The sequence below is a fragment of the Girardinichthys multiradiatus genome, chromosome 5 (genome assembly GCF_021462225.1).
Source record: "Girardinichthys multiradiatus isolate DD_20200921_A chromosome 5, DD_fGirMul_XY1, whole genome shotgun sequence".
NCBI lineage: Eukaryota > Metazoa > Chordata > Actinopteri > Cyprinodontiformes > Goodeidae > Girardinichthys > Girardinichthys multiradiatus.
Genome location: NC_061798.1, coordinates 1,490,582 through 1,517,422, shown reverse-complemented (window position 1 = coordinate 1,517,422; position 26,841 = coordinate 1,490,582). Strand labels below are relative to the sequence as shown.

At 41.8% G+C, this 26,841-nt stretch overlaps 1 protein-coding gene across 1 annotated transcript in view; it reads left to right on the top strand.

The window, feature by feature from the left end:
- Window positions 1-26,841, top strand: part of btr01 (bloodthirsty-related gene family, member 1) — a 53,477-nt gene that overhangs the window by 2,017 nt on the left and 24,619 nt on the right. Inside the window, exon 3 of the mRNA XM_047364632.1 lies at window positions 8,265-8,790. Coding sequence (XP_047220588.1) covers window positions 8,282-8,790 — 509 coding nt within the window. The 5' untranslated portion in view covers window positions 8,265-8,281. The remainder of the gene's footprint in view (window positions 1-8,264; window positions 8,791-26,841) is intronic.

Here is a 26,841-nt window from a genome sequence, read left to right as displayed (position 1 = left end):
CACAAAATTAGCATATTTCATCCGACCAATAAAAGAAAAGTGTTTTTAATACAAAAAACGTCAACCTTCAAATAATCATGTACAGTTATGCACTCAATACTTGGTCAGGAATCCTTTGGCAGAAATGACTGCTTCAATGCGGCGTGGCATGGAGGCAATCAGCCTGTGGCACTGCTGAGGTCTTATGGAGGCCCAGGATGCTTCGATAGCGGCTTTTAGCTCATCCAGAGTGTTGGGTCTTGAGTCTCTCAACGTTCTCTTCACAATATCCCACAGATTCTCTATGGGGTTCAGGTCAGGAGAGTTGGCAGGCCAATTGAGCACAGTGATACCATGGTCAGTAAACCATTTACCAGTGGTTTTGGCACTGTGAGCAGGTGCCAGGTCTTGCTGAAAAATGAAATCTTCATCTCCATAAAGCTTTTCAGCAGATGGAAGCATGAAGTGCTCCAAAATCTCCTGATAGCTAGCTGCATTGACCCTGCCCTTGATAAAACACAGTGGACCAACACCAGCAGCTGACACGGCACCCAAGACCATCACTGACTGTGGGTACTTGACACTGGACTTGGACTTCTGGTATTTTGGCATTTCCTTCTCCCCAGTCTTCCTCCAGACTCTGGCACCTTGATTTCCGAATGACATGAAGAATTTGCTTTCATCCGAAAAAAGTACTTTGGACCACTGAGCAACAGTCCAGTGCTGCTTCTCTGTAGCCCAGGTCAGGCGCTTCTGCCGCTGTTTCTGGTTCAAAAGTGGCTTGACCTGGGGAATGCGGCACCTGTAGCCCATTTCCTGCACACGCCTGTGCACGGTGGCTCTGGATGTTTCTACTCCAGACTCAGTCCACTGCTTCCGCAGGTCCACCAAGGTCTGGAATCGGCCCTTCTCCACAATCTTCCTCAGGGTCCGGTCACCTCTTCTCATTGTGCAGCGTTTTCTGCCACACTTTTTCCTTCCCACAGACTTCCCACTGAGGTGCCTTGATGCAGCACTCTGGGAACAGCCTATTCGTTCAGAAATGTCTTTCTGTGTCTTACCCTCTTGCTTGAGGGTGTCAATAGTGGCCTTCTGGACAGCAGTCAGGTCGGCAGTCTTACCCATGATTGGGGTTTTGAGTGATGAACCAGGCTGGGAGTTTTAAAGGCCTCAGGAATCTTTTGCAGGTGTTTAGAGTTAACTCGTTGATTCAGATGATTAGGTTCATAGCTCGTTTAGAGACCCTTTTAATGATATGCTAATTTTGTGAGATAGGAATTTTGGGTTTTCATGAGCTGTATGCAAAAATCATCCGTATTAAGACAATGAACGACCTGAAATATTTCAGTTAGTGTGCAATGAATCTAAAATATATGAATGTTAAATTTTCATCATGACATTATGGGAAATAATGAACTTTATCACAATATGCTAATATTTTGAGAAGGACCTGTACATGTCCAACTTTACCCACAGATATGTTTGGTGCTTAGAGATGGGAACGGTTACTGTCTGACTGCTGTGTGTGTGTTTTATGTGTTTTTGTCACTTTGCTCTCAAGTTTATCATAAAGTCATAGTAAAGGAGTGGGATGGCATGTAATGACAGGGCTTCATAAATATGACAATGAGCTTTTTCCTTATGTGTTATTCAGCTATGTTTGTTTTCTGATGTTTAGTTGTTTTATGTCAACATTTGAAAAACAAAAAATGCTGAAAATCACTTCAAGAGATCCTCATACAATCAAAGAAAGATATGTGAAATATATAAAGTATAACCACCTGACTGAACTCCTTTTTAATATTCCTTTAGCTTAGAAAACATTGAGGCATGTTTTATTAAGATTATAAAATTTCAGCTGCACCGTGTACTGTAAATGAAAAATTTCACAGCTTTGTACTGTTAGTACTTTTACACATCCAGTAGCTCTGAATGCTGCAGGATGTAGAAGTTGCCTTTTTAAGTCATCTTTCCAATTATATCTTTGTTTATTTTTTTACGGTTATAATGGTGTTTGGTGAAACCACACGACAAGAACATAGCCATAGTACTTTTTGATGACTGTTTTCTAGCTTGGGTTTCACAGCTTTGGACCGACAGCTCTGTGTGAGTGAATTATTTTCAGTGCATTCATCTTTACATGATTTTCCTTTGGGACGTTTTCAAACATGGTCAAAACAAAGTTTTAAAGTATTACACAGACCTATCAGACTGGTTCTGCAACTAAAAGCCAGTGCATAGAATAACTTAGCGTGTTTGTTTAGAGTGAGCATGTGTCTTTACACAGTATTACCAGCTGTTGTCACTGAAAGTGCTGAGTCATTTTACTGGAGCAACACACAAGTGCTGCTTCTTTATTCCAAAAGTGATTCTAATTCAGCCTGTTGCTGCATACCTGAAGCCTAAGCTGGGTTTTACCACAGACCAACTGGTGTTACCTGTAGAGCAGCTGGCCTTACTGGCTGTATTATCAGCAACTCAAGATGCTATCAGACTGCGCCCAAAATCATCTGGATGACATCACAAAGACAAGAGTTTTAAAGAAGACAAAACAAGAGTTCAATATGGTTAAGGTTGCTGTTTAGGACAAAACATGGTGTTGCAATGTTCTGATGTTGCTCTTTATTTCTTTCTATATAGTTGTTTGTGTATGTATACATACATATATATATATATATATATATATATATATCCTCATGTGAAAAATGAGGACACCCCATATAAATATAATTTCTTTGTTAAAAAAAGTTCACATATTTTTTTATTATCTCTGGAAATGAACGTTACAGTGGGAAGAACAAGTATTTCATACACTGCCTATTTTGCACGTTTTGCCCCTTGCAGAGCATGTAGAAGTCTTTAATTTTTATCATAAGTACTCTTCAACTGTGAGCGATGGAATCTGAAACAGAAATCCAGAAAATCACATTGTGTGATTTTTAAGTAATTAATTAGCATTATAGTGCATGACATAAGTATGTAATACCAAACCAGTGGTAAGAATTCTGGCTCTCACAGGCCTGTTAGTTCATCTTTCAGAAGCCCTCCTGTTCTCCACTCATTACCTGTAATAACTGCAACTGTTTGAACTCGTTATCTGTATAAAATATACTTGTCCAAACACTCAATCAAACAAACTCCAACCTCTCCACAATGGACAAGACCAGAGAGCTGTGTAAGGACATCAGTGATAAAATAGTAGATCTGCACAAGGCGGGGATGGGCTACAGGAAAATAACCAAGCAGCTTGGGGAGAAGGCAGCAACTGTTGTGTTGTTGGGGCGCCCTCCATTTTGTGAGCCAAACAAACAACAAAGCAGCTCTGACGTTACAGGAAGTGAGCTTTATAAGAGCTCGCGGAACACACCAACTTAGCTATTTCCAGCCGTATTGGACCGTTACTACTCACGGAGGCGATCTCTGGAGAATCAAAAACTCATTCCATTCTCCATCACTGGCCAACCTCGTGAGAAGCTTGAAAAAGGTAGAAATCTTGCTGGATTAAGAAGACCAGGAGATTTACTTTACCAATCGAAGGCGTGTCTGTAATGCGCAAATCAAGAAAAACCCACAGAGGTTTTCCAAAGCAGACAAATTTTTCCTCTTTCCTCTTATTCCAGTGGACTACAAACGATCTATAATTTTTCCCCTTTTTCTGCCGAAATTGGAGAAGTTGACTGTTCCTGACAATGTTGCCAGGTGTACGATAATTATCGTATTTGTACGATAATTGTGCTCTCTGTACAATGTACGATCAATATTCCTAATAAAGGCCAATTGTACGATAATTTGACCATTCCGTGAATGTGTGGTTGTAATCAGTCGTCATCTGCCTATCGCCAAAGTCTGTCAGAGTTTTTTTGTGAAACTTGAAGGCATCTGTGTCTGGATTCGGAAACAAATGCTGGAAATTCCAGCCAATCGTGCTTTTCTAAATGTGATCTACGTGTGACGTGATTTGTTGGCCTCAGAACAATGGCCATGATTGGCTGAATAGTCCACTGCGCCCGCACATGATTGAGGAAAAGAAGAAGAAACAGAGCCCTGCACTGTGGGCCTGCAGCTATTGATAAATCCATTCCGATGCCACAAAGCTGCGAGTGCCTGTTAGACGCTATTCAACACATCAACAGACTTGTTATTTTGGTTATGACGAGTGTACGATAATTTCCCTCAATATACGATAATTTTATGTCTCTAGTACGATAATCCTACATTTCTCACCTGGTAACACTGGTTCCTGAGTTTGTCACAAATGTGCGATAAACCAAACCCTGCTTTCTACTTGCTGCTCCAGAGAAGACGACACCAAGTAATTCTGTTTCTTTTTATTGGTACTATAGAAATTGCCTGGGCAGGATAAAGTAGGATGGTTAGTATGATTTAAAATCACCATTCATTCAACTCAGTCTGTTGTATGTTGCATGCATGAAGTTGTGCAGAACTGTCTGATTGCTTTTTAATACTATTGAATTCAGAAGCATTTACTGTGCAGGATGCTTGGCATTTGCCAGAGAACACCAGAATTAGCAAATTCGCCACTGGCACCCTTTGCTCTTCACAGATGAAAGCAGGTTCACACTGAGCGCATGTGACAGATGTGACAGAGTGTGGAGACACCGTGGAGAGTGATCTGCTGCCTGCAACATCCTTCACCATGACCGGTTTGGCAGTAGGTCAGTAATGGTATGGGGTGGCATTTCTTTGGAGGGCCACATGGCCCCCCATGTGCTCGCCAGAGGTAGCCTGACTGCCATTAGGTACCGAGATGAGATCCTCAGACCCCTTGTGAGACCATATGCTGGTGCGGTTGGTCCTGGGTTCCTCCTAATGCAGGACAATGCTAGACCTCATGTGGCTGGAGTGTGTAAGCAGTTCCTGCAAGATGAAGACATTGAAGCTATGGACTGGCCCGCCCACTCCCCATATCTGAATCCAATTGAGCACATCTGGGACATCATGTCTCGCTCCATCCACCAACGTCACGTTGCACCACAGACTGTCCAGGAGTTGGCGGATGCTTTAGTCCAGGTCTGGGAGGAGATCCCTCAGGAGAACATCCGCTGTCTCATCAGGAGCATGCCCAGGAATTGTAGGGAGGTCATACAGGCACGTGGAGGCCTCCCACAATACTGAGCCTCATTTTGACTTGTTTTAAGGACATTACATCAAAGTTGGATCAGCCTGTAGTTTGTTTTTCCACTTTAATTTTATGTGTGACTCCAAATCCCGGCCTCCATTGGTTAAGAAATTTGATTTCCATTGATGAAAGGGGACAGGACGACTGCACTGGATTTTTGTTTTAAATTCCATCACTCACATTTAAAGAGTACCTATGATAAAAAAAATAAAGACTTGTACATGCTTTGCAAGTGGGAAAACCTGCAAAACCGGCAGTGTTTCAAATACTTGTTCTCCCCACTGTATCTAATTAAAAACAAACACTAAAAATAAATTAGTTTTTCTCATTAAAAGATATCAACAAAATATGTAAATTGAGGAAAAGTTAGGACACCCTACCCACTAATAACTGGTGGCCTTACCCCCTTTGGTCGAAATAACTTCAGTGAGATGTTTCTTGTAGCCATCTTCCTGTCTCTATCGTCAGGCTGGAGAACCCTTTACTTTGGCATGTTGGCAGTTGTTTTAAATGCCATCCCCTTATGTCGCCCTTCAAAAACAATCAAAGACCTAATTTCCCCTTTCTTTTTGCATTTTCTCATGTCTCTATATTAGAAAAAATTTTAGGATGTCCTAAAAACAATGCTTCTTACACAACTTTTAAATTGATTGCACAGGTTTAAACCAAAGAAAGTTTTTATCCTCAGTTTTATTTCACTCATCAATATCAGTCCATTCAAACACCTCATGGTGCAACACAGCTTTTCATTCTGGCTCTGAGGAAATCAACTAAAGAAGACTTTAAGGAGTTTTTTTGTCCTGTTCTCTCTGCAAACAAATCTTAAAGCGTCCAACAGGACGGTTGACCATCATCACCTGTTGATGCAGTTTCATCAGAGGAATGGCAGATCAGCTGCCCAGCTTTGGCTTGCTCCCTTTTTTTTTTATGCACTGATATTCTACCTGATTCCATCCTCTTATAAAACCATGTTATGCAACTAAGAGGGGAAGCAAGTCTTCCCTTTGTTGTTTTAGTATTTTATTTTTTTAGGTTTTAATTTATTTAAAGATTTTCAGACTTTAACAAAATAGAGTTCCTCTGTGCATATTTGCTCTTTCTGCACTGTTATTGCTTCACTGAGTGAATCAACTTACTGAAATAAATTAACTTTTCAATAATATTCTACGTTATTGATGACCGTACAATAGAAATATTATTCAACACTTATTCAGAAGTTTATTTCCCAGCAAAGCTGTTCCTTGTTAAGAGAAATGATCCAAGAACTGCATCTTTGCAAGCTTCATCTGGGGGAAAAAACTGAATGGCTTTTTTAAAGGCCGGACTTTAGAAAACCTATTCTTTCCAAGAAGAACATGCCACCACAGTTTTTATAAACACGGCACAGAACTTTCAGAAACATCTCCCTTAGGTGGATGAAAACAAAGACTGATCATACTGCACAATGTTATTTTTATTGAAAACCAAACACATTTACTGTGTTACAGCACATTGTAAAAATATTGATGTCTTTGTAATGGGGCTGTTTTTGCTTTTTGTCACACTTAAATGTTTCATTAATCTATCTACCGTCTATAACGGCTTATACAGGCAGGATTGTAGGGGGGCTGGTGCCTATCTTCAGCGGTCAATAGCGAGAGCTCCAGTACACCCCAGACACAAGGACAAACAGAACAAACAATCATACACATGCTCACTCCTGCGGACAATCTAGAGAGACCAGTTAACCTAATATGCATATTCTGGGAGTGTGGAAAGAAGACAGAGCACCCAAAGAGAATCCACGCATGGACAGGGAGGCCAGAATTTGAACTCAGGACCTGGCTGCTGCTAGGCAACAATGCTAACAACTGTGCAACCTCGCCACTTTTAACTGTGGCAGATAAAAAGATGTTTATATAATACAAAAATCACCTGACTAAATAGAAAAAGCTATCCAAACTGCTCTCTATGAAAGTATAATTGCCCTTTTGTGAATATTATGAATATATTGTTATTAACCAATGTATTTTGTTCAGTTTGACTAGCCACATCCAGGTTTGATTACTACCAGGCCTTTGGAATAAATAAATCACATAAATTGAACTTGTCTGACAACATGAAGTAGGCTGAAATATCTCAAAATGTAACACATCATGCCTCAATCAAACAACATTTAAGAGCTGATGAGAAAAAACATCATTGATCAGTCTGAAAAAGGTTACAAAGGCATTTTTAAGTCTTTTCGATTGCAGTGAACAACAGTGAAAGCCATTGTCCACACATGAAGAAAACAGCAATGGTGACCATTGCCAGGAGTTACCAAAAATGACTCCACGATTGCATCAATGACCAGGGGGTCACAAAAGAATGCATAATAACATCCAAAGCACTGGCGGTCTCGTTTGCCTCAGTTAGGGTATTTGCCATCATCCTTCCACAATAATATGTGTAAAGGCAACAGCAGACCAAAAATAAGAGAAAGGCCCATCTTACATTTGTCAAAAAGATCTTCATGTTCCCCAAGACTTTTGGGAAAATATTCTGTGTACTGACTGAAAGATATGCATCCTGTTATGTTTGGGATAAAACTAACAAATGACTTCAGAGAAAGAGCATCATACCTTTAGTCAAAAATGGTGGCGGTGTGTTGGTCTTGGTGGCCTTACGTAACTTCAAGCTCAAGCAGACTTGTGTTATGCAGACCAACCAGTCCACCTCTGAATGAAGCAAAACAAAACACTAAACAATGAAGGTTTTGAAGCGGCCTAATCAAAGTGTGGGGTTAAATTAAACTGGGCTGCTGTGGAATTTATTTTAGCTTTATGGCTGAATTAAAATGATTTTGCAAAGACTAGTTGACCAAAATTCCTTAGCAGTGGTACAGAAAACCCATTACTGATTAAAATTTCTGTAATGATGCGAAACATTTAAATGTGACAAAAAAAAGCAGGAATAGATTAAATAAGAGTTCAAATATTTTAGTGCATTGTATTTACTTCTAAACTTGCCACTTCTACAAGCTGTTAGATCATGAAGTGGACTTAAGTTATTTATTTCAGCCTTTGCAAAATAAATAAAATAAAGTTTAAATGATGCATCCTGTTTGTGTGTACTTGTTTAGTCTTTCCATCTAATCTTCTTTGTTGCACTGTCTCTTAAACAGCTAAACCCCCAGGGACCATGGCTCTCCCCTCTGCCTTTCTGTCTGAAGACCAGTTCACCTGTTCAATATGCCTGGAAATGTTCAATAACCCAGTTTCCACTCCATGTGGCCACAGCTTCTGCCAGTCCTGCCTTTCTTCCTACTGGGACGGTGGAGGAAGACGGCAGGGTGCAAAGTTTTACCAGTGTCCCCTGTGCAAAGAATCCTTTAGCAAACGGCCAGAACTCCATATAAGTCGAACCTTAAAGGAAATCACAGAACAGTTCAAGCAGATGGCCAACCCTGATACACAAACTGCTGAGGGAATCGGAGGAGGGGAGCATCACAGCTTGCATGCCCAAAATCCAGCCCTGTGTCCACCAACAAGACAGGGGGAGATGCCAGAGAGTGTGTTTGCAGAAATGGTGGAACGTTTTCAGGGAATGACGGCTTCTGGGATGCCACATCAACATTTCTCTCAATCTCACCAGGCCTTCCAGACACAAAACAACCATGACCCACCGCCACCTTACTCCCCTCTCCTGAGGTAATCATTCACACTTTTTACATTAGTCCTCTGGGGACTTGAGTAAACAAATGCTGAAAAGTGGCACCAAGACATTACCTGCACATTTCAGAACAAATACAAGAATCTTGAATTAAGATTAGGTGCTGGGTACCTGAATGTTCAGATGGTGAAGCAGTTAATGATATTAACAGCACACGTTTCATAGGATACAGGTTTGAGTTTAGACCCATGGGCTTTTTCTGGATCCCACCTTCTTTATGCCCACTTTCTGTCTCCAGTATAAATAAGGTAATTTTCTTAACAAGCGCTTTATATGTTAAACACTTAAAAGCACTGCATAAAAGAAACATGTGTTAAAATACAGAAACAAAGGCAAATTTAAACCCAACCTTACGCTGAAGTTGAATTTTAACTTTGTATCTCATTCAAATCTAGTCTTCAATCTCATACTTTAAACAGAAAAAAAATTAATTAGTGAGATTGTTTGATCAAAAGCAGCTTTATACATACACATGTGGACAAAATTATTAGTACCCTTCGGTTAATGAAAGAAAAACCCACAATGGTCACAGAAATAACTTGAATCTGACAAAGGTAATAATGAATAAAAATTCTATGAAAATTAACAAATGAAAGTCAGACATTGCTTTTCAAACATGCTTCAACAGAATTATTTTTAAAAATAGACTCATGAAACAGGCCTGGACAAAAATGATGGTACCTGAGAAAATAATTTGACCAAAGGGACATGTTAAATCAAGGTGTGTCCATTAATTGGCATCACAGGTGTCTACATTGTCGTAATCAGTCATTGAGCCTATATATAAGGCTACAGGTAGTCACTGTGCTGTTTGGTGACATGGTGTGTACCACACTCAACATGGACCAGAGGAAGCGAAGGAAAGAGTTGTCTCAGGAGATTAGAAAGAAAATTATAGACATGAGCACGTTAAAGGTAAAGGTTTTACGACCATCTCCAAGCAGCTTCATGTTCCTGTGACTTCAGTTGCACATATTATTCAGAAATTTAAGATCCATTGGACTGTAGCCAACCTCCCTGGACGTGGCCACAGGAGGAAAATTGATGACAAAACAAAGAGACGGATAATACAAACACACAGCTAAAAACACCCAAGAATGGCTAAGAGGAAAACATTGGACTATTCTGAAGTGGCCTTCTATGAGCCCTGACCTAAATCCTATTGAGCATCTTTGGAAGGAGCCGAAACATGCTGTCTGGAAAAGGCACCCTTCAAACCTGAGACAACTGGAGTAGTTTGCTCATGAGGAGTGGGCCAAAATACCTGCTGAGCGGTGCAGAAGTCTCATTGACAGTTATAGGAATCGTTTGATTGCAGTGATTGCCTCAAAGGTTGTACAACAAAATATTAAGTTAAGGGTACCATCATTTTTATCCAGGCCTGTTTCATGACTTTATTTGTTTTAATAATTCTGTTGAAGCATGTTTGAAAAGCAATGTCCGACTTTCATTTGATCATTTTCATAGAATTTTTATTCATTATTACCTTTGTCAGATTCAAGTTATTTTTGTGACCATTGTGGGTTTTTCTTTCAATAACCGAGGGGTACCAACAAGTCCACGTGTGCAAATTGTTTACAGCAGCTGGTATGACATGATCTGTTCCCTGGTGTTGGTCAGGACTCTAGCAACAGCGCTTTGGATGAGCTGCCTGACTGATTTGCCTGACTGGTTGCAAGCCTGTCACCCGATTTGTGCTTAGCAGCTACCGGGAAGAACGCCGTGATATGACGCAGACTTAGCGCATACACAATAGCAGACATAAAAACGACACGGAGAATGAGCCCAGATGTCAGTCAAAGGGCCGATAAGCTCATATAAAATCAACGTATCTGCCTAATTTTAGCGTAACTTTGACAACTTTCAGTGTAGCAGCCTGCTACGCTGACATGCGCTGGCTAAAACCCTGTAGGAAGAAATATATCATTGAAGGCACCAGAGCTACAGTGGCTGTAGATATACTCTATATTAATGGTCAGTTGTTCAGGGACCGGGAGATCATTCCGCGGCTTTATTAGGAGCAAGAGCATGTTAATCTAAAACATGTAACACTGGTTAGATAAGGTTTGATAACTAGTAATTGTAATTTAATGTAAAGCACAGCTCAGCATGATGTTTACGTTGTTTGATGTGGGTGGCCCCAAGGCTGGGCTTTTGGGTATCCACTCCTTTCTGTCTCCTGTCATTTTGTCTGTAACAACTTTCACTCTTTTTTCTTCCATCACACAAATGTGCACACTCACACATCCACACACACATATAAATATTTCTTAACATAACCCTGTATCTCTCACCCCCTCCTCCAGCACCTTCTTAATTTTCTGTTTTTTTTTCTCTGCTGTATCTCTGCTTTTGGACTTTACATCAGGCAACTCCTACTGCACGAAAAGCATTAAGATACGGTACTATCCGATGCGGCAATACATCTGTATATGGAACATATACGGAAAGATCCACATGCATACGTAAGGGATTGTTTTTGCGATATTCCGTGATACGGCCCACAAAAATATCTGAGCATCCGGATACCCATCCGACTGGTATCCCAAAAAATATTCTTGGATCCCCCACAGTTCCTACTTTAGAGCTCTCTGCATCTTTGGCGTATTGTGTCCATGGATTCTTAACCATACGTCACGGATGCCTGCCGTCTATCTGCAGACCTGGATACCCATCTGAGAGAAATACACAAAATACGTGCATTTGATCACCGGCAGTTCCTTAGATCTCTGCATCTTTGGCGTATCACGTCCACAGATTCATGACCCCACGTGACGGATGCCAGCCGGATATTTATGGTTTTTTATTAATTAAATTATTTTTATTTAACCAAAGTTGATAACCCCATGCCTGATGGGGTTATCAACTCTGTGGTGAACCATTCTGCAGGACGTTTTTGTAGCCCATAAGTTTGTGCTAGCACCTATCTACAATGTCAAAGCCCTCCATTCAGGTGGATAAACTTTCCATGTTTCCCTGCATTCTGTGTCCATCTCCTTGTTGCTCATCTGGCATGCAGGCACCCATTTGAGGCATCAGTCCACATCAGTCAAATGGAGCAATTAAAAGCTAAACAAAAAACACGACGTAAAAGGAAATCAGAGATTGTTTTGTATTCTAAGTATCGTAAAAAAAAAAAAATCATGCTAACAATCCGTAAGTTAGTCAACTCACCCTGTCCCTTTAATGTTCTTTGTCCACAGACTATTAGAATGAATTTGTTTCTCTAAAAATCAGTTTCTAACTGTCACCTATATTTAAGTACATACTAAGTACACAAGAGGTGAGATTTGTGTACATAATTTGCAGTTTAACAATGTAACATAAAAAGTAACATGTAAAACACTTGGCATAAATTTTGATCAATGACACCATTGTGATCAAGCTTTGGAATATTCCAAATGTGAAGCTCAAGCAATGTCCAAGCAAGTATAAAAAGAGGATTAGAAATGGATATCACACTTAAAACTAATGTAATTGTCATTATTAATGTTGATGTTCCTCATTTTATTGGTAGAAATATTGTTGCTTGTATGTAAATAGAATGTGTAATATATTATTTGTCAATATATCAATAATATCGAAAGAAAATATATAAGTTGTAACACATTATCCTAATGTAACCAATATTAGACCAATATATATATATATATTGTGTAGCGACAATCAAGTTCCATCTCTTTGGTTGCTTCTGGGTTTGGGCGGATCTAGGTTCCTACGCGCTTACAAACAATGTTCAGGCTGGGAAATAAGTTGTGGGGTGCTCCCATTTATTGAACAGCTTTCAAATAGATGATAAGCCAACATCAAAGTGACGGTCTGGAATAGCAGGCATGATGGATAGCATACTGTGGAAAGTGTGAAGTATAGAGACTAAACATGATTAACAGAGCAGTGAAAACCTCACCTCTGCACCTATATACACCAAACATTGAGTACTTTTCAATATTTTTTCTTTTCATGTTCTTCTCAAAGGAGACCTATACGGAAGAAGCAGGTATAGAATATGAATGGATTTATTCAAAAATAAATAAATGATAAATAACAAAATGTAAAAACAGATAAGGCAGCTAACTAGCAGGTTTCAGTTAAGTAGAATTACCACTGGGTCCTTTCGGAGGAGCAAAAGCAGTACTGGACACAGCTGGGAAGAGGTCAGTGGTATCTCCTGGGACAGGTCTTCTGGCTCACCATCATCCTGGTCAGAGGCAAAGGCCTCTGTGACTTCAGACTCCTCCCTCAATAGAACTACCGTATTTTCTGCACTATAAGGCGCACCGGATTACAAGGCGCACCTTCAATTAATGGCCTATTTTAGAACTTTTTTCATATATAGGGCGCACCGGATTATAAGGCGCATAGAATAGAAGCTACTGCAGTCAAACGTTTGACTGGGGTTGCGTTATGCATCCACTAGATGGAGCTGTGCTAAAGAGAATGTCAACAAAACAGATAAGTCAGTCAGTCAAACTTTATTAATACACTACAAACCAGCGTTCTGATAACTCCATTCACTCTCATGCTAAGGTCTCCTCTACATAGAATTCTATTGAATAGAGCCAACCGCATGTTAGGAATGCATTGGAGTCTATGAAGTTGAAATCAAACGTTAGTTAAAACGTGAAAGGGAACTTTTCCCTGATTCAGTAAACACGTAAAAGAAACAGTTTGATGCACTAAATCAAACGTTAGTACTGTTAACCTTTCCTGTTTCTGTCTCCTGACCGTAGTCTGATGACACAGGGGAGACGCTTTCTCCAGGGCCGAAGTTACTAGTTTCCTCGGGGTTAACTCCCTCACTCATGCGTTGCTGAGTTGAGCATGAAGAAACAGCATCAAAACACTGAGTTGTTGACGAGATTCGGGGTTCTTTTTAATGACTTTGCAGCACGTAAAAACACAGGGCTTACAGACTCATACACCGCTGCTCCGGTCGCCGTCTCTACCCACCCCACACACACAATAATACCGACGTCACTCCTTCACTCTTGATTCTCAGTTACGGCAGCACACAGCGCCACCTCTGTCCGGACGAGTAATGTCAACATCTTCCATACACACACACGAAACATACACCCCACACACTGAGCTTCTAATCACATATAGTTCAGGCAATTCCTGCAACAGTACATTCAAACGTTATACACACACAAGTGGTGTTGGACTAGGAGTAAGCACAGTACAGGTGTTTACCGCTATTACTTCGGCGACGCCCCTGACTACGGTAGCCGTAATGCTGCAAGCGGTGCGGCTTTGTAGTTTACCAGTCGTACTGAAACATTTTGACAGAGCGCCGTGTCCAACCAGTATGGATCAACCAATTAACCAATTGATCCATATATAAGGCGCTCCGGATTACAAGGCGCACTGTCATTTTTTGAAAAAATTAAAGGTTTTTAAGTGCGCCTTATAGTGCGGAAAATACGGTACATTAAATAAAAAATATGAGTATTTTCAAAATAAAAACAAAGACAGATTTATCAAAAACAACACACTTTAACAGCAAACAATATTTCAAAATAATGGAAATCTGAAGGTAATTACTGAACTGGGTAGTGACTGTTTCTGTAGATACTCTGACCTGGTGATGGTTGGCTGGCTTGTCTCTGACATTCCCTCTCCTACCTGGTCCCAGGATGGGAGCCATCAGGGGTGCTGATACCAGAGCAAAACTCTATTTGATTTGTGCCTGATTTGCTTCTTTTTAAAAAGAAGTTGTGTATCCTGTCTCCCTGCCTTTTCATTCTTAACCAATATCAGTCATATCACTCCAAATACTACTTACACAATGTTATCAACTCCCCTCTTATGACCGCAAAAGGTCATGACAGACAGATTGTAGCTGTAAATTGAGTACTCAAACTGTAATAGTAAGTAAAGTTTATTTTCACGGAATACCTATAAAGTTCTGAGCCTTTGAACAAAACTTTTCAGCTTCTTGACAGGGTAACACAATCCCCTTACATTTCACACAACCATCAGAGCAATAATCTGTTAGCAGGTTGATTGTCTGCTAGTTTCATTGCTCTTAAATCATTAGAGAAACATATTTATGTTTAACAACCCGTATTAAATGAAGGAGCGGCTATAGACGGCAGGTAATGTTAGTTTGATGCTCGTGACTTGTAGTTGTTGCTGAACTACCAAAAATGATCTCCTATGTGAACACAGCAGTTATTTTAAACATCACCTTATCAGGAAACCACCGTTAAACGTACTTTGAATGGTGTTTATCTGGTATGTTATCTTGGAGTCAAACAGGTTCTACAGTGTTCCTCTACGCTGTGATTCTCTGCATCTCCTCGCAGGTCTCATATTCTTTACATGGGTCTTCTTCTTCGTTCGTCGTCTTCCGCTTATCCAGGACCGGGTCGCGGGGGCAGCAGACTCAGCAGAGACGCCCAGACGTCACTCTCTCCAGACACCTCCTCCAGCTCCTCCAGGGGGAGCCCAAGGCGTTCCCAGGCCAGCCGAGAGACATAGTCCCTCCAGCGTGTCCTGGGCCGTCCCCTGGGCCTCCTCCCGGTGGGACGTGCCTGGAACACCTCCCGAGGAAGGCGTCCAGGAGGCATCCGGTATAGATGCCCGAGCCACCTCAACTGGCTCCTCTCAATGTGGAGGAGCAGCGGCTCTACTCCGAGCTCCTCCCAGATGGCCGAGCTCCTCAACCTATCTCTAAGGGAGTGCCCGGCCACCCTACGGAGGAAGCTCATTTCAGCCGCTTGTATCCGTGATCTCGTTCTTTCGGTCATGACCCAAAGTTCATGGCCATAGGTGAGGGTAGGAACGTAGACCGACCAGTAAATTGAGAGCTTTGCTTTTCGGCTCAGCTCTCTCTTCACCACAATGGACCGGCACAGCGCCCCCATTACTGTGGCAGCTGCACCGATCCGTCTGTCGATCTCCCGCTCCATTCTTCCCTCACTCGTGAACAAGACCCCGAGATACTTAAACTCCTCCACTTGAGGCAGGAACTCCCCTCCAACCTGAAGAGGACAAGCCACCCTTTTCCGGTCGAGTACCATGGCCTCGGACTTGGAGGAGCTGATTCTCATCCCAGCCGCTTCACACTCGGCTGCGAACCGCCACAGCGCATGCTGTAGGTCTTGGCTAGAGGGGGCCAGCAGGACCACGTCATCCGCAAAAAGAAGAGACGAAATCCACTGGTCCCCAAAACCAGACCCCCTCCGGCCCTTGGCTGCGTCTAGAAATCCTGTCCATAAAAGTTATGAACAGGACCGGTGACAAAGGGCAGCCCTGCCGGAGTCCAACATGCACTGGGAACAGGTCCGACTTAGTGCCGGCAATGCGGACCAAACTCCTGCTCCGCTCGTACAGGGACCGGATGGCCCCTAATAAAGGGCCCCCGATTCCATACTCCTGGAGCACCCCCCACAGGGCATCACGAGGGACACAGTCGAATGCCTTCTCCAGGTCCACAAAACACATGTGAACCGGTTGGGCAAACTCCCATGAACCCTCGAGCACCCTGTAGAGGGTATAGAGCTGGTCCAGTGTTCCACGGCTGGGACGAAAACCACACTGTTCCTCCTGAAGCCGAGGTTCGACTATCGGTCGGACTCTCCTCTCCAATACCCTGGCGTAGGCCTTACCAGGGAGGCTGAGGAGTGTGATCCCCCTGTAGTTGGAACACACCCTCCGGTCCCCCTTCTTATAAAGGGGGACCACCACCCCAGTCTGCCAGTCCAGAGGCACTGTCCCCGACCGCCACGCAATGTTGAAGAGGCGTGTCAACCATGACAGCCCTACAACATCCAGACACTTGAGGTACTCAGGGCGGATCTCATCCACCCCCGAAGCCTTGCCACCGCGGAGCTTTTTAACCACCTCGGTGACTTCAGCCTGGGTGATGAAAGAGTCCAACCCCGAGTCCCCAGCCTCTGTTTCCACCACGGAATGCGTGATGGCAGGATTGAGGTGCGGCAAGCGAAGCGGGAGCGGAGCGATGGACGAGTTGAAAAATCTGAACTTTTTCCTAAATTCGCGTCGCGTCAACCAATCAGGGACTGGATGTGGCTGTGACGAAGGACCAAAGCGGAGAAGAAGCAGTTGTCAATGATGGAGGACCAGATCATAGTGGCGGTGTGCGGCAAGCCAGAGTTGTATGACTCAACTAATTACTTTTACCGAGACAAGTACAGAAAGGACCTGACCTGGTTATGTTTAGGTACAAATATCTTATATTTAGGAGATGTGGACATTAAAAATCATCTGTTTTTTTTACTGAGCTGAGATTTATTTACTCACCGAAGACAGATGGACAGGCGTTCAGCAGCGGGGATACAGTGCCGGTAAACCGCGGTGAAGTTAGTTTGAAGTTGGATGTTCAAGCTCCGCGGAGTTAGCGGCATCTAACTCACGGTTGATCCAATTCAGGCACTCAGATTTTCCACGATTGTTTGGTTCGGAAACTTGACGTCCCTAGTGAACCATCGGGCGTCAGAAGTGGGAGCAACAGAGAACAGCTAGCCGAAATCCGGGTGCCTGACTCGGATCGGCCGTGGGCTGGATGCCGCTAGCTTCGGGCTGGCTTCACTGCGGTCGCCGGTAGTCGGCGTCCCGGAGGCCGATTCATCTCCCAACGCGGGGCAGCAGATCTTCGAACTGGGTCCTGGATAGACGGAAGTACCGCTGAAATCGACCGTCATCCAGCGCAGCTCCTGCAGTAGGTGGTGGTTATCTCCGAACTGTTCCCGTCCCTGAAGAATCTGGTGAACCCAGGGACATTGATGTCGGCGGCGTTTGTCGGCTCTCCACAGGTAAAACACCGTGATTGTCCGTGAAATCCATGTCCAGCATGTTCAGTTGAAACCTGCAAGCAGCAGATGGAAGCTCCTCCTATTTGATGACGCGGCAAAGCGTTGCCGCTTGTTGCCAAATGCCAACGGAAAGTGAAGCGGGCAAAAGCACACACATGAGGCGAAAAATTCGCAGAAATCGCGTTTGGTGTGAACGCACCATTACACCACCGACGGTAGCTCCCCGTAGCAGTCCTTCAGCAGAGCCTGCACAGCCAAGGTCTCAGGCCGGCTGGGTGACGGTACGTAGAAAGCATAGTCCTAGAGTCCTAGTAGTAATGTCAAAATGAGGCTTTTTGAAGCATAGAATCATTTTGAACCATTGTGTCATAAAGTGGTTCACTACCCGAAGCTTCATTCAATTCCCTTGGGTGACATCTACTGGCAGTAGTAATTGTTGCACCAAATGAAGCCCTGGGAATGTGATTCACCTTTTGTGTAAATAATAGCACTTAAGTGTGTATATAGGCGTGTTGTACATATGTGTTTTTAGTAACTCTAACGATTCTGATTAATTAACCCTTGATAATTTAAAAACAATGTGAACTGTAGGGGATTACAGATGAAAAATAGCCATTAGGCTAATTCTGGCTTCTTTAACTTGAATTGTCATGTTTTATGAAATTCCACTGTCCCATTTTAAATAAATAACTAAAAAAAATAAATGAAGTGAAAATTTTTGATTTGTCATTCATATTTTCTTTGGGAGTGTGCTTAGTGTAGGATGTAGCCTATTACATGTTCAGCAGGGGCCCCAGTTTGGCTCATAGTTAACCAAACAACCACTATATGTTTGGATTTGCATGTACAGGTTTTCAGTCACCAAGTTCAAATTGGTGTGATTGTTCTTAATGTTTTGAGTTACAGCCAGATTGTTTCATTTTTTATTCTTTTTAATTATTATAACTATTTAGTTTTTTGCTATCACTTGTGCTTTATATTCAGTGCTTATACAACTTCCTACTTAAATGGAAATGAGTGCAGTCCAATCCGTCAATGACTGTGTGGTGAATTTTGTAAGCTGGAATGTGAAGTCACTCAATCACCCAGTTAAGTGTAAGAAGGGTATTACTCATCTACAATGTCTCAGAACAGATATAGCATTTCTTCAGGAAATCCATCTGCATACCGCCGTAATTTTCAAATTAAGACTGGATGGGTAGATCAGACATCTGACCCACCCTTCCAGCTGATCTGAATTCCAAAGCGCGGGGGTCAGCAATTCTAATTTATAAAACTTTACCCTTTTTTCTTACAAGTATAGATACAGACCCGACAGGCCGTTTTGTTATTGTTGTTGGACAACTTTATGGCTTCCCTTTGATTTTGGCAAATATCTATGCCCCCAACTGGGATGATCATAATTTATGTAGTGATATATTCTCATGACTCCCCAACATGGCATCACATAATATTATTTTAAATTGTGTATTATGTGCTCTGGATCACAGTGCACAAAAAGGAATCCAGTGTCAAAATCAGAACGAAAAAGGAATGGCAAATGAGCGTCTCTCTCAATTAGCTGAAGAGATGTTGCATTTAGCTATTCTCCTGATCCTGTGTCATATAAAAGTAGATTACAATTACAAACTGATTATTCCGTTTGATAACTAAACAAACGGAATATCTAATTTCAAATATGTGTGGCTTTTCGTATGAACATGGAGAAAAAACAGGGAAGTCAATAGCTCACCAGCTACAACAAAGAACCGCCAACCAAACTATTCTGGAGATTCGCAATGATCAGGGGATAATGACCAGGATATAAATTATTGTTGTTTAAAATACTATCAGACCTTATTTTGCACTTCCCTGGCTAATGATAACATAACTATTGAAAAGTCATTTGGTCTGGACGGTTACCCTTTAGATATTTACAAGAAGTTTTCTACCTAAATAATTCCATTGTTAAAGTCAACCTTGAAGAATCTTTCGCCTCACAGTCCCCAACAATGAGTCAAGCAGTGATTACCTTAATCATGCTGTCCTTGCCCTGAGTTTTTTCTAGTTTTCACCAGCTAGACGGCAAGATAACGATGCTCCAATAAACAGACTTCTCTTTCTTTTTGCTGATTTATTGAAGAATTGCCTCTGATCATTGCCTTCTCTTTGACCATCGTAAAACTGGAATATATAAATATGGTATTAGCTAACTAACATTGCAAACTAGCTTGTTACATGCTTACTGCAAGCTAAAATAAAAACATTTTCATAAATGACTGAAATGTACAATTTATCACACTACTGTTACACAAAACAAAGAGACAACTAATATTTTAGTCATTAATTAATTACTTACAGACAAATCTCGTCCAAAACGACATATCAAAGTTGATATCATCATTATTTATGAACACCCAGGCATTACGTCCCGCCATCTGCTTTCTCTATTTTCTTTTTTCAGAGTAACTAAAACAATGTCACAAGACAACCACTAGAGGGAGTTCTAGGGCGATTTATAAAACGTTCTTATCAAGTGTAATTTAGAAAAGGCAGAACATTAATCTAAAAACAAGATAAAGACAAACTGGATTGTCAAGTCAAGTTTATTTATATAGTGCTTTTCAGCAACAAGGCACTGAAAGCGCTGTACATGAGGAAAAACCTTACAATGATTCAGAAATCAAACACAGAAAAACAAATCAAATGACACTATTCTTGGGAGTAAAAATAATTAATAATCCTTATGGGTTTACTGGTAGAAATTGGTTCCAAGCCACTCTTAATAATAAAGCATCTTATGCTAAAAGAAGATGATAGTATTGATAGTCTCATTGTTGTACTGAATTCTAACTAGGGAAGCTGAGTCACTGGTACAAAACAGCTTTAATCCACATTTTCAGGTGCTAACATAAAGATAGACTGTTGGCTTTTCAGCCATGATCCCTACAATTTTCTCTCAGGTAAATAGAGCACTTTGATGGTTTTGCTTTGGAAGTTTCTCAAATCTTTAATTGTAGAATCTCCTGCAGAGCAGCAACTTGCAGCTAGACCGCACAGCAGTCAAACTATGGTCGCTGGAACGTTGTTTGGTCTCCACTAATTTCACCTTCAGAAGCACATCAGCATTTACAAATGATTTGGATTTTCTTGCACACTACAGTTTGCTCCATTGGTGTGCCAGTGTTGTGCCAAAGACAAAGATTTTTGGCCAGTCAAAGCATATTTTCATCTGAACCTGACTAAGATCTGTAAGATTAGTAAAATCTGTAAAATGTAATCCCCCTGAGTGAAATACAGTAATTTTAAAGGTAGACACTTTGGCAATAAAAAAAGTCCTCTTTAGTTATTTTGTACTGTGCATGGGTGTTTGATATTATTTGGAACTGGTTCTTCATCTACAGTCCGTTACAACTAAAATAATTCATGTTCAGCTCCTACACAAACCAAGACCTAAGTTCACAGTTCAAATATAAACTTGTTTTTGTTCTTTTCCCAGTGTTTTGTTTTAATTGGAATAAAGTCTTTATTAATATGTAGATAATGATGTCATGCCGCACGGTGGCGTAGTTGGAGATCTGTTGAAACACCAAAAAAACTAGTAAAACAATCATTTGAAAAAAATTCCAAATTAAATAGAATAAGAGATACTTAGCAGCTATTTTCTTTTAGCGAACATAAACAGCACCAAAGGGAAATTCCTAAAAATTTTGTCAGACAGAGCTGCTTGGAATCAGAAGCCTAGAAGTCACCATACACACAGTGTCCTGATAGCTCCAACACAAAACAGAAAAATATTAGCTCTACAGGTCCTTCTCAAAATATTAGCATATTGTGATAAAGTTCATTATTTTCCATAATGTCATGATGAAAATTTAACATTCATATATTTTAGATTCATTGCACACTAACTGAAATATTTCAGGTCTTTTATTGTCTTAATACGGATGATTGTGGCATACAGCTCATGAAAACCCAAAATTCCTATCTCACAAAATTTGCATATTTCATCCGACCAATAAAAGAAAAGTGTTTTTAATACAAAAAACGTCAATCTTCAAATAATCATGTACAGTTATGCACTCAATACTTGGTCGGGAATCCTTTGGCAGAAATGACTGCTTCAATGCGGCGTGGCATGGAGGCAATCAGCCTGTGGCACTGCTGAGGTCTTATGGAGGCCCAGGATTCTTCGATAGCGGCCTTTAGCTCATCCAGAGTGTTGGGTCTTGAGTTTCTCAACGTTCTCTTCACAATATTCCACAGATTCTCTATGGGGTTCAGGTCAGGAGAGTTGGCAGGCCAATTGAGCACAGTGATACCATGGTTAGTAAACCATTTACCAGTGGTTTTGGCACTGTGAGCAGGTGCCAGGTCGTGCTGAAAAATGAAATCTTCATCTCCATAAAGCTTTTCTGCAGATGGAAGCATGAAGTGCTCCAAAATCTCCTGATAGCTAGCTGCATTGACTCTGCCCTTGATAAAACACAGTGGACCAACACCAGCAGCTGACACGGCACCCCAGACCATCACTGACTGTGGGTACTTGACACTGGACTTCTGGCATTTTGGCATTTCCTTCTCCCCAGTCTTCCTCCAGACTCTGGCACCTTGATTTCCGAATGACATGCAGAATTTGCTTTCATCCGAAAAAGGTACTTTGGACCACTGAGCAACAGTCCGTGCTGCTTCTCTGTAGCCCAGGTCAGGCGCTTCTGCCGCTGTTTCTGGTTCAAAAGTGGCTTGGCCTGGGGAATGCGGCACCTGTAGCCCATTTCCTGCACACGCCTGTGCACGGTGGCTCTGGATGTTTCTGCTCCAGACTCAGTCCACTGCTTCCGCAGGTCCCCCAAGGTCTGGAATCGGCCATTCTCCACAATCTTCCTCAGGGTCCGGTCACCTCTTCTCGTTGTGCAGCGTTTTCTGCCACACTTTTTCCTTCCCACAGACTTCCCACTGAGGTGCCTTGATACAGCACTCTGGGAACAGCCTATTCGTTCAGAAATTTCTTTCTGTGTCTTACCCTCTTGCTTGAGGGTGTCAATAGTGGCCTTCTGGACAGCAGTTAGGTCGGCAGTCTTACCCATGATTGGGGTTTTGAGTGATGAACCAGGCTAGGAGTTTTAAAGGCCTCTGGAATCTTTTGCAGGTGTTTAGAGTTAACTCGTTGATTCAGATGATTAGGTTCATAGGAATTTTGGGTTTTCATGAGCTGTATGCCAAAATCATCCGTATTAAGACAATAAAAGACCTGAAATATTTCAGTTAGTGTGCAATGAATCTAAAATATATGAATGTTAAATTTTCATCATGACATTATGGAAAATAATGAACTTTATCACAATATGCTAATATTTTGAGAAGGACCTGTATGCTTTTTAAACTCAACACTCAAATTTTCACATTAAAATGTGTTGGTGCTTTATTATTCACAATCAGACAGTGCATATAAAACTCACTAAATACTAACAAGGAACTGAATCTTTTTAACTTAAAAAGTCTGTGAACTGTTCACCTCTGATATCAAGAAGCACATTTTATTTTTTTTAAAATATACAATAATAATAAACATCTAATAAAGAGGCATGTTAGCTGCCATTTTAGGTCATGTCATTTGCCACTGTGCCTTTATCCACTGTATCCAATTCAATTCAATTAAAAAATACTTTATTAATCCCAAAGGGAAATTAAATGTTGTAGCTCATATTATGAAAGTTTCCTCAAAGAGCCGTTGTAGATGCTAATGGCTGTGGGCAGGAAGGATCTCCTGTAGCGCTCCGTCTTACAGCAGATCTGAAGAAGCCTCTGAGTGAAGACACTCTGTTGTTGTAGGACAGTCTCATGAAGAGGATGCTCAGGGTTCTCCATAATGTTCTTCATTTTATGAAGAATCCGTCTTTCCACAATGATCTCCAGAGGTTCCAGAGGAGTCCCCAGAACAGAGCCAGCCTTTTTTTATCAGCTTGTTGAGCTTTTTAAGTCCCTAGCTCTGATGCTGCTACCCCAGCAGATGATGGCAGAAGAGATCACACTTTCCACAACAGACTTATAGAAGATATGCAGCATCTTGCTGCAAACACCAAAGGACCTAAGCTTCCTCAAGAAGTACAGTCTGCTCTGTCCCTTCTTGTAGATGGCTTCACAGTTGCATCTCCACTCTAGTCTGTTGTCCAGGTGAACACCAAGGTATTTATACTCCTCCACCACCTCCACTTCTTCTCCCATGATATAAATAGTTTTTGACTTATTCCTGTTTCTCTTAAAATCTACAATCATCTCCTTTGTTTTAGTCACGTTCAAAATGAGATGATTGTTTCCACACCATGCCACAAAGCGGTCCACCACCTTCCTGTACTCAGCTTCTTGTCCATCTCTGATCCACCCCACAACTGCAGAATCATCCGATTATTTCTGCAGATGACAGGAGTCTGTCTTGTACTGGAAGTCTGAGGTGTACAGAGTGAAAAGAAATGGTGAGAGTACAGTCTCCTGTGGTGCTCCTGTGCTGCTGACTACCTGGTTAGACTCACAAACCTTCAGTCTCACAAACTGTGGTCTGTTTGTCAGGTAGTCTTTGATCCGGGAGATTGTTGAGGCCTCCACCTGAGTCTTCTGGAGTTTCTGACAAAGCAAATCAGGTTGGATTGTATTAAATGCACTGGAGAAATCAAAGAACATGATCCTCACAGTGCAGCTGGCTTTGTCCAGATGACAGTGGGTTTGTTGAAGCAGGTGTATGATGGCATCTTCAACTCCAACTCCACAGCGATAAGCAAACTGAAGGGGGTCCTGATGGTTTACTGTTTGCTTACTCAGGTGGGCCAACAGGAGTTTCTCTAGGACCTTCATGATGTGAGATGTCAGGGCAACAGGTCTATAGTCATCGAGGACTGATGGGTGAGTTTTCTTTGGTACCGGAACAAGACAGGAGGTCTTCCACAACACCGGAACCTTCTTCTGGGCCAGGCTAAGGTTGAAGAGGTGCTGCAGAATCCCACAGAGCTGCTCTGCACAGGCCTTCAGGACTCTAGGGCTGACATGATCTGGACCTGCAGCCTTATTCCTATTCAGTCTCTCCAGTTGTCTCTTCACCTGACTTCTTGAGACACACAGGTGGAAGGGGGAAGCAAAGGAAGTATCAGCGTCTTCTGATATGGTTGAAGGCAAACATGTAGAAGCAGAAGGGTCTAGGGCTGAGGTGGAAGATAAAAAATGTGAGGTGTTACTGGACAGCTGTGGGTCAAAGGAAGGTGGAATGTCTGTTTGGCTGTGAGCAGGAGAGGAGGATGCGAAGCTTGTTTCTGAACTGAACCTATTGAAGAATGTGTTCAGTTCATAGGCTCTGTCCAGACCTCCATCGGTCTGATCATCCTTCTGCTTGAAGCCTGTGATCTTCTTCATCCCTGTCCACACATCTCTGATATTGTTTTGCTGGAGCTTGCTCTCCAGCATCTTCTTGTACACCTCCTTGCTGTCTCTTATCTTGACTTTAAGTTGCTTCTGTATTCTCCTCAATAATTCTCTGTCTCCCTCTCTGAAGGCTCTTTTTTTCGTGTTCAGCAGGTCCTTCAGGTCACTGGTGATCCAAGGTTTGTTATTGGGGAAGCATCTCACGGTTCTGGTGGGGATGATGTTATCCACACAGAAGTTTATATAGTCGGTTACACACTCAGTCATGGCATTGATGTCCTCTCCATGTGGCTGGCACAGTGCGTCCCAGTCTGTAGCCTCAAAGCAACCTTGCAGAGCTTCTTCAGCTTCCTGTGACCATTTTCTCACAGTCCTCTTTATTACAGGTTGCCTCTGAACAAGGGGCTTATATTTCGAGCAGAGAAAAACAAGATTGTGATCTGATTTGCCTGGAGGAGGTCTTGCTGTAGAGATGTATGAGTCCTTGACATTTGCATAAAACATATCCAATGTTTTGTTTTCTCTGGTAGAGCAGCTGACAAACTGTTGAAACATTGGAAGTGTAGCAGAGAGTGAAGCATGGTTAAAATCACCAGAAATTGCCACAAAAGCATTGGGGTTTTGTGTCTGTAGCTTAGCAACAACTGAGCTGATGGCATCACATGCAGTGTCGGCAACAGCGAAAGGTGGAACGTAAACTGTTGCCAAAATAACACTGGTGAACTCTCTGGGTAAATAATATGGACGAAAACTTACTGCCAAGAGTTCAATATCTGGACTGCAGAGATGACACTTCACAGTTACATGTCCTGGATTACACCATCTTTTGTTCACAAGTACTGCCAGTCCACCTCCTTTACATTTGCCGCTCCTCTTTAAATCTCTGTCTGCTCGTATGGCTAAAAAGCTCGGCGGAGAGACACTGGAGTCGGGAATATGATCCTGCAGCCATGTCTCAGTAAAACACATGATACTGCATGCCCGGTACTCTGGCTGGGTCCTTTGTAGGGCTTGGAGTGCATCCAACTTGTTTCCCAACGATTGCCCATCATAATCGACGGAAGAGATGGTTTGAACTTCCTCCTTCTCTCTCTTCTCTTAGCTCCTGCTCTGCATCCACGGCGTCTCCTTTTCAACTCATCAGAGATTTGGGGTTGTAGTTGAAGTATTATTTGAGCTTTTGAGATATTAATCAGCTGCTCCCGGTTGTAAGAAACAACCCCGTTGCCATGGCAATGCATCATAACAAATGTCCAAAAATAGAAAGTATTAAGAAAAATCCTCCAAGCTGCACAGCATCCGACACCGGAGAGGACAGTCATCCAAAAAAAATCAACTGTATCCACCACAAGAGGAATACTTCCCAAAAAAGAATAAATCAGAATCAAAAGTAACAGAGCTACTCCAACCTGCTGCCACCTTGAGTAGCGCAATTCTAGAATGCCACGCAACTACATGGCTAGACTGGGCCAGTATTTGGCACACAACCCTACGCCCTTTGGACCTTGTTCAATTCTGTTCAGCAGAATGGTAGTAAGAATTGGTGTCTGGCCAGAGAAAATTTGTATAGGATAAAACAGCCTAACCATTGTTTATTTCATGGTGTTTTGCTTTGTTTGTGGTACTTAAAGCTAAACCATTTGAATGTGAACAGTCCTTTAAGCCTTGAGATTTATTTGTTCCGAGTTGTATATAAAAAATATGACAAACTTTAATATAATGAGTATCATAAACACAGATCAGCCATAATGCATTGCTAGGGCTCATTAACACCTTAATATTTATATTAATAGTATTTCAAGCACATGTAAAACTAAAAAAGTTTATAATTAAGCTAACTAACTTTTTCTGATAAAATGG